This window comes from Arvicola amphibius, chromosome 8 (assembly GCF_903992535.2).
Source record: "Arvicola amphibius chromosome 8, mArvAmp1.2, whole genome shotgun sequence".
Lineage (NCBI taxonomy): Eukaryota > Metazoa > Chordata > Mammalia > Rodentia > Cricetidae > Arvicola > Arvicola amphibius.
Window position 1 is genome coordinate 104104701 of NC_052054.1, and position 15656 is coordinate 104120356.

Sequence of the window (15656 nt, forward strand, 5' to 3'; positions counted from 1 at the left end):
CTAACTTTGAATTCATGGCAGTCTTTTGTTTCAGTTTTTCAACTGGTGGGATTAAAGGCATGACCCCTCTTGCCTGACTTTTACCTAGTTTTTTCATTTGAATTTCACTCTAAGTATGTGTTGTATCAATCATTTGAAGTTTCTCATTCTGTTAGCAACTACATGGTAGTATATTGTGGAGGTACTTATATTGTGTGTGCTGGGGATAGAAGGGAAGCCCTTGCCTATGCTAGCTAGTATCTCTCTCTCTCTGCCCCTGAACTACATCCCTAGACCTATAATTTATTTAGCCAGTCTCTTCTCAGAAAACACTGTAGAAATGTACATGTGAGGGCTGGCAAGATGGCTCAACACTCAGCATGTACTGCTTTTCCAAAGGACACAAGTTTGGTTCCCAGTACAAAAGCAGGCAGCTCACAACTGCCTATAGCTCTCTAGAGGTAAGAGTACAGACTCAATCTTTAAACACTGTTCTTCAGGGTTTCTTGAAGGTACCCATCTGGTGGTACCAGCCTGCAAGGCTGTCGGGACACTGCGAGAGTTGGGACCACGCCAACTGTGCCTCTTCTCAAGATAGCAGCTGGGGAGCTACTCCCACCCAAGGTAAGAACAGTGCTGTGAGAATCAACTGCAGGACTTACATCAACAATGTCAGGTTGAGGGGCTGGAGCAGTGCCTCAACAGTAGAGCGCTTGTTGCTCTTCCAAAGGACCTGAATTCAGTTCCCGACACCCACATGGTAGCTCACAACCATCTGTAACTCCTCTCCGGAGCATCTGACACCCTTTCCTTGCCTCCTCAGACCTGTATGTACATGGTGCACAGACAGCTTGCAGGCAAAACACCCATACACATAAAATACACACACATGTATGTATGTATGTGTATATGAGTGTGTATATATAATGTATGTATACTTTTAAATATATGTGTGATATATTTTGGGGACATTAAGAACCACTAGTAAGCTGGCAGTGGTAGAATACACTTCTCCTCCCGCTTCTAATGAGACTGAAGCAGGAAGATTAAGAGCTCAAGGCCAGCCAAAAAACTTACCAAAACCCACTTAGGAAGAGAACTTCCTCATTTAATTATGTAGAATCAACCTGCAGTTTCTTAGTATATGTTAGTAGGGCATTCCACAGTAAGCAAAGAAATATGAAAAAATGAAATTTATGCCTTGGCAATGCTGAAGCATGCATGGGCAGCCTATATATGGCAATTCTATTGAACTTGTCCATATTGGGTTTTATGGTCTAAGTTAATGAGAACAACTGATGTGTGTTGACATGTTCCCCTATCTTATCTGGTGTGTGTGTGTGTGTGTGTGTGTGTGTGTGTGTGTGTGTGTGTGTGTGTGTTTTCGTTCTTGTGGCATATGTGGAAGTTGTAGGACACCTTTGTGGAGTTGGTTCCCTCTTTCTACCTTTCATGGATTTAGGAACTTAAACTCAGGTCACCAGTCTTTCACAGAAAAGGACTTTTATCTGTTGTGCCACTTCACTGGCCACCATGTTTACGGTTTTTTGAGACAGCATCTTGCTGTGTATCCCTTGCTGGCCCAGACAATAGATCAGAGTGACCCAGACATCAGTGATCTTTTGCAATTGTGTGCTCACCACCCAGGCACTGTCTTTTGGTTTGCATGCACAGATCCTCTTGTTAAGATTTGCTCATTCCATGAATATTTACTGAGGTTTTACTGTATAGAGTCTACCATAGCAGACACTGGGAGACTAAAACCCTGACTGCCTGCCTCCTCTTGAAAATCCTGCTCTTAAATATGCACACACATGGGGAAATACACAGAAAAATTAAAAGTTCAGGTAAGTGTTTTGAGAAAGAAAAAGAGCATGGTGTATCTGACCAGCAGTCTTCTGTGAGGCAGGGAGGGACGGGGGGAAGCAGCCACAGGACCATAGCATGAAGTGTAAGCCATCACACTCCCTGGCTGCTGGATGGCTAACAATAAAGTCACAAGCAGATACAAAGGGCTCAGGTCAGAGGTTCAGACAGTGCTCTGGTGAGCCTGTTTTCAGTCTGAGAACATGGCAGAGAAACACAAAGTAAGGTTAGGTTCTTCCCAAACATGCACGTCTGTCCTTTCGAAGGTGCTCCTGTCCCCGAGCCTGCCGACGTTCCCCTCCTCTACTTGGGCGATGTGAAGATCTCAGAAGAGGCCACATTGCTGGAACTGAAGTCAAAGGTCAGGCCCCTTCCTGAAGCATTCTTTGGTGTTGATATGGCTTCTTCCCAGAAAATATTAATTAATATATTCTTCTATTTCCTCTTCCCCCAATTACAGTCTGTCCTGATATGGCATGTGTTATATGCCATGGTCAGGGGTAAGTATCAGCAGGCAGCCCACGTTCGACACCTCTGGTATCTGTTGGTGCCACTGCCCTGGTGGTTTCCACTCGCCCAGTTCTCACAGGCATGCTGTGCTTGTGTTTGGATCTGTCCTTGGGCCTGTGCTTATGTTCATTTTGACTTTTTAGGAAACATGGCTTCTTGAATCATCTATAAAGCATTTCCTTTAGTTCTTCATTTATATTGTTTGTACGTTGTGATCCACTTGTCATTAGTTCCAAGCTGTGTTGTATGGGTTTCCCTTGGTCAGCTGAGCACCGACTATATAAGGATGCTAACCTGGACATTTGTTGTCTTGTATGTCACATTCTCACCATGAAGATGGGAAGGCTGGGTGATATTACAGCACACAGTGACGGGACAGCATCTTGTGCTGTTAGACTGCTTCCACTACTAAAGGGACAGACACAGTACCTAGTATGACCTGCAGTGGGCATCTTTTGTGTCCCCAGTGAATGAAATAACCCTCCTTGAGAAAGGCAGTGGCTCCATTCCCATGAAAACAAATGGGAAGACCTTGTTATTCCTGGTACTCAGTTGAAAGATAAAGGATGGCCCCTTTTTTGGCCAAAAAAGTAATGCCCAATAGCTGCTTTATCCCCCAGGTAAAAGGTGCTTAAAGGTTCCTGCCCTTTTGGAATTAGAGCACGTGGTATGGGCCTTCCTGTTGAAGCCAAAGTCTTTTAAATATTTCAAAACCAAAAGTCCTGTCACCAAAGAGCAGATGCGTTTGCAGACTGTGTTCGTGTAGATGAAAGCTGAAGAGGACTCTGGGCTTTACTCAAGCAGGCTCTACGTGTATGAGTTACACCCATGTAGAATTGATTCTTAAGTGGCTTTGTAAAAACATAATTAAGAAGTTTTTCAGTTTGAGTATAATGGCACATACCTTTAATTCCAGCACTTGGGAGGCAGAGGCCGGTGGCTCTCTGTGAGTTCAAGGCCAGGAACACATAGAGAGACCTACATAATGAATGCCAGGACAGCCAGGACTACATAGAGAGACCTTATCTCAAAACAACAACCAATAACAACAAAAACTTTCAGCCATGCTTGCTGGTACACACCTATAATTACAGTACATAAGAGGCTAGGCGGGATTATCCAAACTTGGCTGCAAAGCAGGAGCCTGTCTCAAATTTTAAAAATAATATAGTTTTTTTGATTTGGATTTAGAAATAGAAAGCTCATTTTTCTGGTCTGTTTCAGTGAAAGGAATATAAAAAGTACCAGGATATACTTCATTTAAGACAGAGATATTTCTGTAATATTTTGGATTTTTTTAGACAGAATATGTTATATCTATCTCAGACTGGCCTGGAATACAAACACGTAGCTAAGGATGACCTTAAACTCATCCTCCTGCCTCCACCTCCCAAGTGCTGTGGTTGTGGGCATGTCCTACCACACTTAGACTCTTCTGTGGTTTCTGATAAATTTATTGACATTCCAACACTGAGGTGCTTGTACCTTGGAGTCATGTAGTGTTTCAGTCAGATGCTCTGGAATGCTTTGAAAGTCAGAGGCAAAATGTCTGTTTCTTTTTTAGGCCATGGCCTTGCCCTCTGTCTCAAAGCTTGCAGTCCAGTCCACAGCCCTGCTTAGGGTCTGGACAGTGGAGAACAAGCGCCTCAGCAGGCTCTTGCGCACTGGCTGGCGGCAGCTCAAGTGAGTGTCTCAGTGGATTCCTGGTCCTCCTGCTGTCCCTGTGGGGGCTAGAGAACAAGAAGGGCCCATGAGGGAAGCTGTCCCATGAGTCAGATTTTCCCAGAAAACCCATCCCTAGGAACTTGTATTGGATAAGCTTCTTGTCCCAATTTAACTCTGGGACAAAATCAGCCTCCATACTAAGATCAGACATAGAATTGTGCATTTTCTTTGTGCTCTAGAGACTACAAGATTATAACTTAAAGGATTTCCGAGTGACTCGGGAATCAGAGCTCTTTGATATTCAGGGCTCACACATATGACCAGCTGCTCTACTTCCAGAACCCTAGTGGGAATGTTTAGGGCATTTGATTTTAGTTTCCTTTAACAAGAGCAGCGCTAACATATTCTTTCATGTCCGTCCAATTATCAACCAAAGAGCAACCCAACCACCTGTAGCCAGAGGAAGGTTTCATTGTCATCTGGCCATCTTCATAGAGCTGGGCCTCCATATGTAGTGAGGAATGACCCAGGGCCTGAGAAACAGCCACAGCACTATTCTAGATGGTCTCCTTTTCTGAATGCAGCACTCAGAAGGCACCCCTTTTGTTAAGGAAAAAATGTTTAGAGTTGGGGCCTGGGACTTGGAGAAAACCTAGTGACTTACTCAGTTGCTCTGTTTCAATTCTCAGGGAGTACAGACTGGGCCGGAGAGCAGAACTCTGCTTAGAGCTTCTTCAAAAAGAGGAAGACTTGGGGTAAGGAAGCTCGCTGCACGCCTCCCACAGGGTGGCAGTTTCCCTGAAAATGTAAGAGCCTGATGAGAAATGTGTGTTCCCACTGCTTCTGAATAGTCCAGAAACGCCAGCTGTGACTGGTGTGGCTGAAGCAGGAGTACCACAGGTTCAGTGCCAGTAACAAGAACCTACCAAAAAAAAAAAAAAAAAAAAAAAAAAAACAAAAAAAAACCTAGACTGTGTTATAGAGATCAGTGTGGCTTTCTGGTATTAAGAGCATTCCTTTTTTCTGTCATACCCAAGGAGCTCTTAACAATCTGAGACATAAAGGGCTGCACACCCATAGTCCTCCCCAGGGCATGAGATTTACAGTGGCTCCTGTCACTCTGCCCCTGTTGACACACTGTGTGCTGAGTGATGTACTCGCTGGTGTCTGTCTCCTGGTCTATTACATAAGTGCTATGAGAGCAGTGTTCATTCTTTCATTGCTGCAGCCCCAAGATCCACAATAGTATCCATAGTAATTATTTATACACAAAAGAAGTACCCCAAAATCACGTATGTGCTTTTTGCACATGAAGAAATGATTATATGACCTTTATGATTATCAGTGAGTACTCCCTTCCTTTTCCCCATTTAAATTCCATCCGGGCCTGACGCTTCCTTAACCCCAGTCTCTATAAGAGCACATTTGTAGGAAGGGAGATTAGGGACCAATTGGATGAATACTTTGAATCTAAGTCTTACATGCTTTGCTCTCCTTGAAAGTGAGGTCATGATGGTTTCTAGTCCCATACACAGCACTCATGAGTATTGATTTCACCCTCAAATCCACATTGAGTATTTATCATTTCGATGCTTCCTGCGTTGGCAAATGAAAACAGGGCATCTTGTTCATGACTTTTCCAGTGCTGTGACTGCTACTAAGCTTTTTTCCAACAGGCTTATAAGCCTCTATTTTATGAGCGTGGATGATTGTTCTGTATAGTTTTCATGTTTCTCCAGACAGTCTGATTCGTTTGAACCCCTTTTATCCAGAGTGACCAGACTCTGGATAATGTTTGTTGTAAACAGTGTCTTTCATAGCAGCAGCAGCCTTGTGCCACACAGCTATGTCTTCTCTGTGCCCCTTGTCACGCTGCTGCCGGAACTCTACTGCAGACTTGGGTGGGGAGCCTTGCCCATCATGCTCTGCAGCATTCATCTTTTCTGTGCTTTTGCCTGGTGCCCACTTTGCTCGTCTTCAGCCCTCAGGATGTGCTGCTGAGGACACAGCTACACATTCCCGGTGAGAGGGCCTACACCCGGCCAGTGGACCTGGTATGGGACACCACCCGAGGATGGACTGCTGGCTCCTTGAGGCAGAGAGTGGCTGATTTTTATTCTCTTCCTGTGGAGAAGATTGAAATTGCCAAATATTTTCCTGAAAAGTTTGAGTGGCTTCCAATATCTAGCTGGGTGAGTTGGGCTTTCTCAGAGAAAGCAGAGCTGGTTGACCTGACAATAGAACAAAGTTTTTCACAGTGGCAGAGTCCCATGAAAACTTCAAGTTGAATTTTATTGATATTTATTTTCCAATAGAATCAGCAAGTTGCCAAAAGGAAAAAGAAGAAAAACCAAGATACTTTGCAAGGGGGACCATATTACTTGAAAGATGGAGACATTATTGGCGTTAAGGTGAGTTAAAAGTAAATTTACCATTGGAAACACAAGGATCAAATGTTTTGTAGAGAAACTTTTCAGGTAATCTCGTTTTACATAAATTGTTTCAGAGAATGAATGAGAAAGAGGAAAGACAGAAATTCATTGTGTGAGAGAGGAAGAGCCTGCGACCAGCACTGCCAAGGACTTAGGCCACCTTGCTTATGATGACCCTTGTCCTAGTTTCTCTGTCTGTCACTATGATACAATACCCTGACAGAAGCAGCTTAAGGGAGAACGGGCTTATTGTAGCTCACAGTTCTAGAGTACAGCCTATAACAGTGGAGTCACAGGGTCAGGGGCATGAGAAACCTTGTCACATCACAACCGTAGTCGGGAACAGTGATGAGTACGTGCTTGCTGCTCACCTTGCTCCATTTCACAGTCCAGGATCCTGTGTCCAGAGAGTGAGGCCACTTGTAGTAGATGGGTCTTCCTACCGTAGCTGAGGCAATCAAGACAACCCCCACAGAATGTCCCTCCCCCAAGTGACTCTAGATCCTGGCAGGTTGACAGGTAATACAAACCATCACACCCAATAAACATAAAAATCTAACTCTAAATAAAACACTAGCCAAAAACCAGGCATGGTGCCTTAGACTTGGGAGTTGGAGGCAGGAGGATTATAAGTTTTGGGCCAATCTAGACTTTAAATTTATTTTATTCGTGTGTGTGTGTGTGTGTGTGTGTGTGTGTGTGTGTGTGTGTGTGTGCTATGCATGCCTGTTCATGCAGAGAGGCCAGGGGAGGACGTTGGGTATCCTGCTCTAGCATTTTGCACTTATTCTTTCACTGAACTGGTGGCCAGCAAGCCCTGAGCAGACATGTCTGACTTTTTCCACATAGTTTCTGGAGATTGGAATTCAGGTTCTCATGCTTGAACCACAAGTACTCTTACCTGCTAAGCCATCCTCCCAACTATCGGAAGGGCAGAACAGACTCTAAAAGTTATCTTCTGATCTCCACACATTCTGTAGCATGCATATAAAATGTGCATACACACACATGCAAATATTGACTGAAAAGTCTTGAGTTTTTCAAAAATCAGTCAAGTCTGAGTATTTTGTTAATTTGAATATTTTACTACATGCCTGTTCTAAATGTAGGCACGACTGAAAACTTGGTCTTTATTGTTCTGAAATGTAGAATCTCCTGTTTGATGATGATGATGACTTCAGCACAATCAGAGATGACATTGGGAAGGAAAACCAGAAGCAGCTGGCTTTGGGGAAAAAGAAAAGGTAACTCTGAGACTTGGCCAGGCCCCACTCAAAGGCCACCAGGAATGGAACCTGGCGTTCTTACAACCCTTTCAGACATGTCATCTGATCTTCTGCAGGGCCTTAGTTGTCACCGAACAGTGCATGGAACGTTGTGAGTTGGTCTTTCTGTTCCTGTGTCCTGTGTTCAGCCAGGCACACCCCATTTGCATGCTACTTGAATGGCTGTCCTTACAGCCAGCACTGCTTCCCACTTTGTCCATCTTATTTTTTGAGACTTGATGTTATTATAGGCTTCCAGATTCAAAAGCTACCAATGGGCTCATTCTGAGCTCACCTGCATAGTCAGTATCATTGTTACCTACACACCCTCTCAGAGCATGCCTACTCTTCACTAACAGCCCATCACAAATGGGATTTTGGCACTCTGCTGCCAAACGCAGGTGACCCTCAGAGTAACTGGTGGCATAGATACTAGCTTATCTGTAGAGCATGTCTCTGCGATTGTGATGGCTGGGTCAAATGCTAGGGCTACTGGCAGAAAAAAAGGGCCACACATGCTTTTCGACTGCACTTATAGTGCATGAGATGACACCCAAAGTGGGCCAGTATTTTAAAGACTATTGACTGAAGGAGTTCTCACAACACACAGTACCTTGAACTCAGCCCTAGCATGAGTCAGTCACGGGAGTCACCTGCAGAGGGCATGTGCAGTATGAATGACAGAGAAGCTGACACAGTGCCATGATTGTGTGTTGGGAGTCACAATGAAGACTGGTGTGCTACGTGGTGAGAGTGGTAGTTACCTGGGGACAGGGACCGAGGGAGCAAAATGGAGATGCCTGAATTGTCACATAAGTGTGTGGTTATGATTTGGGAACACTGTGAATGTTAATTTCCAACCTAAAATGTGCAGAAGAAAAGGGTTACTCTGTTGAATGTCTAGGCAGGGATGTGGGGAACTACCTTCTCACAGGGATGGCATAAGAATGAACTGGGCCCTCGGGTGTGCAGTTTGAAAACATCTGTCCAACTTGCAAACCCTGTTCTACCTTGAGCACTAGTATCAGGAGTTCATCTGGGAGCCATTCTAAGCACCCTCGGCACAGGGGCTGGAGAGATGGCTCTTGGCTGCTTTTGCACAGGACCTAGCTTCAGTTCCCAGCACCCACATGCTGGCTCACACCATATATAACCCGTTTCAGGGTACCGTCTTCTGACTTCCACAGGCACCAGGCATGCAGACAAAACACTCATATACGTATAAAAATAAATAAATCTTTAAAAAAAAGAAAAAAGAACTAAATAGGCCCCTCACGCATGACTGTGTGTCAGTGACGCCCTCTGTCTCCCACAGCCGGGAAGTCCTACGTGCACAGAGCAGTGATGTGTTCTCCAGTGCAGAGATGGACACTCGGCCCCGGGGACCAGAAGCTTCTCTGTCCATCCATGTTGCGAGCTTCAGATAGCCCTGCAGCCGTATGTACTGTACTCCAGATAGAACCACTCTATCAGTTCCATGACTGCTGCCTTGTGGGTTTATGGTGGACAAGCTGGTTGGCTCCATAGCCAATGATAGCATGTCTTCAGCTTTGCAACAGGCAAAGGGATGACATTTCTCAGACCAAGCAAGAGTACCTGATCACCATTTCTGTGACACAGCAGCTGCAGAGCTGGCCCAGACCCAGACACTGGGCCAGTCAGTATGGCATCCCAAACCTGACCCCAGTAGCCTCTTTCCAAAAAATGTACTCCTGGACAATGGCAAGTTGCTCAAAGAGGACAAATCTGATAGGTAAGACACATGGTCAGTTACACTGTAGTGACCAGTAAGTCATCTAAAGCTGAAGCTGCAAAGAAAGGGCATGTGTGTCCTGAATTCATTCTTGGTTCCAGCCTTCATCATAGCAAGTGCCTCTTCTTGGGCCAAGTTCAAAGCAGGACTCTACGACAGCTGTGCAGAAGAGCCAAGTATGGCGCCAATGGCTCAGGCTGACGTTCCCTTGGTGTGATGTTTACCACCTATAGCCTGGCAAGAGGCAGGGCATTACAGAAGCCTAGCACAACAAATCTAGGTTCCCAGTTGTCCTGAGCAAGCTGAAGCCTCTTCCTTAAAAGTCAGTGCAGGTAAACAGCTCATCTAAGAGATCTGGTATTCATGTACTGTAACTAATACACCATCAGAGCAGTATCTGTTACTGAACTGGCAGGTTTGGGACCCTGGGCTGACTTAGTCTACGTCAGCACTCCTGAGAGGAGTTGTCACGGTCTCAGCTTCTCATCAGCTCCTACATGTCTTCATGTAAGAGAACTAAGGTAGGAAGAGACAGGGTTGAAAAAGTAACTCTGGCCTGGACTTCAGCTGTCCCTTGCTGGCTAGTTTTTCACATTCTGGTATAGCCATGTTGGCTTCTCTGTGGTGCTGACACTCAGCAGGTAACCTGTTCTCCCTTCATCTTCCCGACACCATTTGCCAGAGTCAGTGTCGTTTTAGGTGACCGTTTCTGTTGAAGCACTTGTATCATAAGATGTTGGACTGGGCCTAGTGACCATGTCTTTGTAGCTACACACCAAGGGGTTCCAGGAGACCCAAATAGTAAACATTACTTGACTATACCTGAGCCCTCTGGGTAATGGCTACTGTTGCTTGTACTGTAACTGACATAGCTCCTTAGTTTGTCCTTTCAACCCAGCTTCTGGCACAGTACTTATGTACAGGCTGAGACGCTTTGCTTATGTCTTGAGCCAGAGGCTCCCTGACTCTAAGTACCTGGAGGAGCCAGAAGACATGTCTCGAGTGCTGGCTGCAGCCCAAGCCTGTTGACAGGCCTTTCTATTTGGTTGGTTTTTGTTTGTTTTCCTTTTAATTGGAAGATTGAATAGGCTAAACGGGGGGAAAACACTAAGACTTTATTAAAGAAAAATAAACCATTTTTAAAGTTGCAGTCCTTGGTTCTGTCGTACACTGACTGCTTTATGTTCTGCTGCTTGAAGAGAACTTGTATGCTCAGCATACTTCAGACACTCAACAAACATGGCTTATATTAGAAATACTGCTTTGGGAATAAGTATATTTTGGCTTAAAATAAATCTAGACTCGTGGTTAAGTATTTTGGTAGAAACTGGCTGTCACATAGCTCTGTTCACTATTCTGGGAACAGGATCTGGCCAGGGCCAAAGTGGTACCAAGAATTTCCTGTCCATCTAAAACTGTGGTTTCATAGCTGCTAGCATCCCTCTAGATCAGACTTAACTATGAGGGACTCAATGGTGGCAGAATCTTCACACTGCCTACGGGAACATAAGCAGCTCCCTCTTTTAAGGTTAGTAAGCCAAACATCAGTGTATGGAAGTGAATCACTGCACCTTGACAAGAAGCATGAACAGCTGCTGCAGTCCACCAGCTGAGACGTCTGCACTAACGTTTTTTTTGCTAATGACTAACCCAGGGCTGTGCTGACTGAACAGCCCATCCAACAGACACCCCAACCCCCACCCCAATGCAATGACTCTGTTTTGCTTTATAGCTACCAAGTCAGCCTGTTTTCAGAGCAGCAAGCAACTGTCAGAGCACAGGAATGAGGACAGGAATGCAGACTGTGGAAGATCAAAAACAGGCTTGTTTTTATTATACACAGAAGAACTTATTTACAACTCTCTGATGCGGACTATGTACATAACAATACAAGAGGCGTCTGCTCCAGGTGATCACTATAAATTAAGATTATAAATATGAGGGTTAGCCCCACCTGCAGGCACAAAACCTTTTCTCCAATTCCCCAGGGATCTTCCTTCTCTCCCTCTCTGAACAGACTGGACCTCTCACTTCTTGTTGACTATATAACACTGCTGCTTTGGTCACTGACAACTGATTCCCAGCACCTCTTACCCAAATGCAATGCTTTCTCAAGAGGCCACTGAAGACTTGAGTGTTGCCCTCAGTTGCTTTTTCTCCTCCACCAACCTAAGTTTCAGTTGATCTGTCACAGGCTCTATGTCTTCTCCAAGGTCAGATGATCCATACCTTCACATTCCAGATTGAAAGGTGACAACTATTTTCATTCAGGGTTGTTTTCATGGAGGCAACAAGGTCCGCAGGCAGACCAGAGATTTTTCCCAGCGCACAGCGCACAGTGATATGTAACGGATCCCACAGATAACTGGCAGTTGCTTTGGTGGAACTTGAGGCCTAGGGCACAGTGCAGCAGGAATTGCACTGTAGGCTCTCCATTCTACACTCTACTGCCCAGGGCTCTCAGATGTCCCCAATGAAGGGAAGATGACCACGGCATCTGCAGACCAAGCCACACTTCAACCCTGCCTCCTTGGCAGCCCCCACCCAGAGTCCAACTCAGCACTTTCTTCTCATGTCGGATAGAAAAGCACTGGCAGAGTTCCTCTCTGGCTGAGGACAACAACCCAGCAGCCCTCCTGCCAAGGCTGAGCTAAAGTCCTTTCCAGCTGGTATACAAGTCCCTGTTGAGGATTGCCATCTCTGAAAGTGGGGAGAAGGGTTAAGTCAGTGGCAATGAAGGCCAAGGGCATCCCCACCTAGGAACTACCCATTGAGAGTATAGTCTGGGTCTTGTGGAGCTTTTGCCACCAACAGTGCCACCTGCTGTTTCAGAGCCAGTTCTGCCCAGCAGATAATGGCAGGGCAGCAGCAATGTGGGCTATGGTTAGAGTCCTCACAGACACATGAGAAGTCACCACAGAGCCTGAGACTCTAGGCCGCCTGAGGTGGACCCCAGACTGCCCCTAACAACTATTCATTCTCCCATGGCATACGTTGTTTCCAGCACTAGGAAGCTTGGTCTCCACCACAATGCTGAGCTAGTGTAAACTCATCCTTGTCTGCCGAGACTAGACTGCAGACACCTCTAGCATCCTAAGCAGATACATGGACTGTCCACATGCTCACAGCCGGAGGCCTGGCCTAAGCAGGAGGGCTTTCCTTTCCTCCTTCACAGATTATAGGCCTGAAAACATATCCCTGACTCTTTCAAACCAGGAAAGTACATAACCTTTGTTTTTAAAAATTAAAATTTGTGAACAAAAAGGACAGTAGCAGTGGGCGGCCTTTGCGGGGCTGCTGTGAAGAACCACAGAGTGGCTGTCAGGCACAGAGAACATTCTGGTGAGGACCACTGAGGCTGAACCCAACTCTGCTTCTGAGACCTAGTAGAGGTGGAGATGGTACTGCCCTGTGTAACCAATAAAGAACACTGGAAAGGAGTACACAGGACAGTCTGAGCATGTGGCCCAGGTAAGAAGGTTCTGCAGAGGTGCCAGGTGCCGGGAGGTCAGGCTTCACCATATTCCCCGTGGCCCACAAGGCAGGTCAGCAAGAGCCACAAGTGGATTGACACAGTCTTCCCCGAATGACTGCAGCTAGGAAAAGTATTCTCAAAGGTAGCTGTGTTGGTATGTTCAAGACTCCAAAGCTGTAACCAACAGGCATCAGGCTTCCTGTCACTAACAAAGGGAATAGCACCATGAGAAAGGCCAGGGGCTGAGTGGTGGCAGTGTCCTCCCTGGGCCTCAGTCTCGGGAGGAGCGGAGGATGCAGGCAGAGAATGCAGAGGCTAGACCTCGGCGGCAGGGGAGCTCCGGCTCAGCTCCTTGATCCCACAAAGGATCCTCTTCATGTGGCCCACTTTGGTCACGCCGAGGTCCTGCAACAGAGAAGTCAGGCAACATGGACACCAGGAAGAGGGCTCAGGCCAGAGGCTTTACAGACTGGCTGCCACCAACAAGTTTTTTCAGTCTCTTTCGAATACAAATGAGGAAAATATCAGCAGATGAAATAGGAAGGAATTGGCACAAACGTCAGTCCTGCAGATACCCAACATGTGGCTCCTGTGCTCTACAAAGACTGCTGTCGTGAAGGACAGCCAGCAGACAAAGAACAGAGGCCTGACAGCAAGTGGGTGGCAGGTAGCTTTCTGCCACCTTGGGACAAGCCAGAAACAAAGCCCAGAAGACAGCTCTTTAAGGCCACACAGACCAGGGCTCGGCTATGTAAGTAGAGTGCAATGGGTGCAGGCCTGACCACACATGCACAGGGAGGGGAGGATGAGCAGTCTGACCCTCCTCCTGGGCTTGAGAAAAGCAGCTCTTCCATCTTCACTCCTCATGGAACACAGTAGGACCCACCAGCCACTGGGACCTAGAGCTTGTCAGCTGAGCCTGTGACCACAGGGCTGCATGCCCTAGTTTCTAATGTGAGAACAGTACCTTCCTAATGTGGCTAAGAAAACCAAGGCTCTCCCCCATTGTCTGCACCTGGCCTTGCTTATCTGTGTCAGAGGATGTCACCATTGATAAAGGCAAGGACCATGGTCAACCTGAGGTGCACAAACAAGTCCACGAACTGTGTGATGACTGGTAATGCTAGGATGTGGCCAGGTCAGGGAAGAGGACATAGCTGAAAGGAGTGTGTGAGAGCCCAGGTGTGGGCTCTAGGGAGACACCTGTGAAGTACCTTGAGGTCCCTCCGCTCCAGGTGCAGGAGCTCAGAGCCCCGGATGTCGTGCCGCGTGAAGATGTCCTTATACTCACAGAGACTGAGGTGCTCCAGCCAGGCAGCAACCTCCTCTGTCCCCCAGAGGTGAACTGTCAGAGACGGAAAAGCACGAGTGCAGTGAATGCTCAGAGCCCAGCAGCCAACACCAAGACACCCAGCAGTGCTACCCAAGATGCCTCCAGCAACCAGCATCCAAGACACCCAGCAGTGGCAGCCAAGATGTCCCCAGAAGCTAGAACCCATCACCTAACCACAGGCACTGTGCTCCAGCAGTGCGGAGGAGATAAAGCCACCTCCTCTGAGGGGCGTGCACTGCAGGAGTGCTGGCTGCTCCTGCCAGGTGGGTCACCAGCCTTTTGGATACCTCTAAGTTCCAGAGGCATTAAACACCACCAAACACAATGGGGACATCTTGGTGACTAAAGCCAGCATTTCCTCCAGCTTCCAGAGGAGCTCACAGCTGGAGCACTACAGAGAGACATGCAGAGACTGAGGCCATGCAGAGTTAGATCCACCATCATTCACATAAACCCAATTCTAGACAAACATGCAAAGATGAAAAATCAAACAGGAGCTGCCCTGAGTGGTGACAGATGCCACACCAAATCCAGTCCTGGCCCCCAAAGGTGCCAGACACAGCCACAGTGCTCTGGGCTGACCACTGAGATACATTTTAATCCCCAATTTACTGATCCAAGGGAGATCAGTAAATGTCCTTTAGCACCATTTCCTATTGATTTCTTCACCCACAATCACTGGTTGCCTGGAGTGCCAGACTTAGGAACCTTGATCAGTGAGTCAATTAAATGAGAATCAGCAGCCTGCCAGAAGGAGCAGACATAGAGGACCCCAGCAGTCTGAGTTTTGTGTTTCCAAGTTTGTCTTGTCATTTCTTTTGTCGTCCTCCCTACCTCAAGCCCCCAAATTCAGAGTAGGCAGGTCAGCTCAGTTGCCCATCACCCTACAGTCTCCATGGAAGGTGCACTTGAGCAGGGCACGATATCAGTCAGTATCCAAACATAAGAGAAAGGAAGCAAGCAAGGTTTGGTCTTACAGCTACAAGACAGACTAGTGCAGCCAATGTGACTAGGGATCAGAGCACAAGGACCAAAGGGAAGAGTCTCAAGGCTGAGGAGAAAAGCAGAGACCAGGAGAACTGAGCCAGGACAGCTGGCATTGACAGCCAGAGAGAGACACGAAGGAGAGGGGCAGGTACCAGGGGCTCCTAGGCTACTGTGAACTTCTTTGTTCTTATTATTTTTCTCCTTTTTAAACTTGGTCACGAGGCGGAATTTACCACTGCGGCTGCGTTTAGAAAGATCCAGCATCACGTTCTGTTGGAGAGAGTAGGAAGCACTGAGAATGAGGAACTCATTTGTTAAGACCAAATCTATACTTGGGGGTTGCGCATAGGAAGAAACATGTTCATTAAATGTTCACTCGCTCATACATTTC

At 46.6% G+C, this 15656-nt stretch overlaps 2 protein-coding genes across 18 annotated transcripts in view; one reads left to right on the top strand and one right to left on the bottom strand.

Annotated features, from left to right (window-relative positions):
• The window catches only part of Usp40 (ubiquitin specific peptidase 40), an 81584-nt gene extending 70964 nt beyond the window's left edge, over positions 1–10620 (top strand). For 5 of the 8 annotated variants that reach the window (XM_038338459.1, XM_038338461.1, XM_038338462.1 and 2 more), the window contains 8 exons: positions 480–603; positions 2112–2206; positions 3920–4038; positions 4710–4775; positions 6002–6212; positions 6336–6431; positions 7602–7696; positions 9033–10620. In XM_038338459.1, coding sequence (XP_038194387.1) covers positions 480–603; positions 2112–2206; positions 3920–4038; positions 4710–4775; positions 6002–6212; positions 6336–6431; positions 7602–7696; positions 9033–9144 — 918 coding nt within the window. In that variant the 3' untranslated portion in view covers positions 9145–10620. The other 3 variants (XM_038338465.1, XR_005286467.1, XM_038338463.1) reach the window with 3 other exon arrangements.
• Positions 10621–11277: 657 nt separating this feature from the next.
• Positions 11278–15656, bottom strand: part of Dgkd (diacylglycerol kinase delta) — an 88340-nt gene continuing 83961 nt past the window's right edge. For 7 of the 10 annotated variants that reach the window (XM_038338514.1, XM_038338515.1, XM_038338511.1 and 4 more), the window contains one exon: positions 14160–15535. In XM_038338514.1, coding sequence (XP_038194442.1) covers positions 15158–15535 — 378 coding nt within the window. In that variant the 3' untranslated portion in view covers positions 14160–15157. Of the gene's footprint in view, positions 13351–14147; positions 15536–15656 lie in introns of those variants that run through there. The other 3 variants (XM_038338512.2, XM_038338516.2, XM_038338510.1) reach the window with 3 other exon arrangements.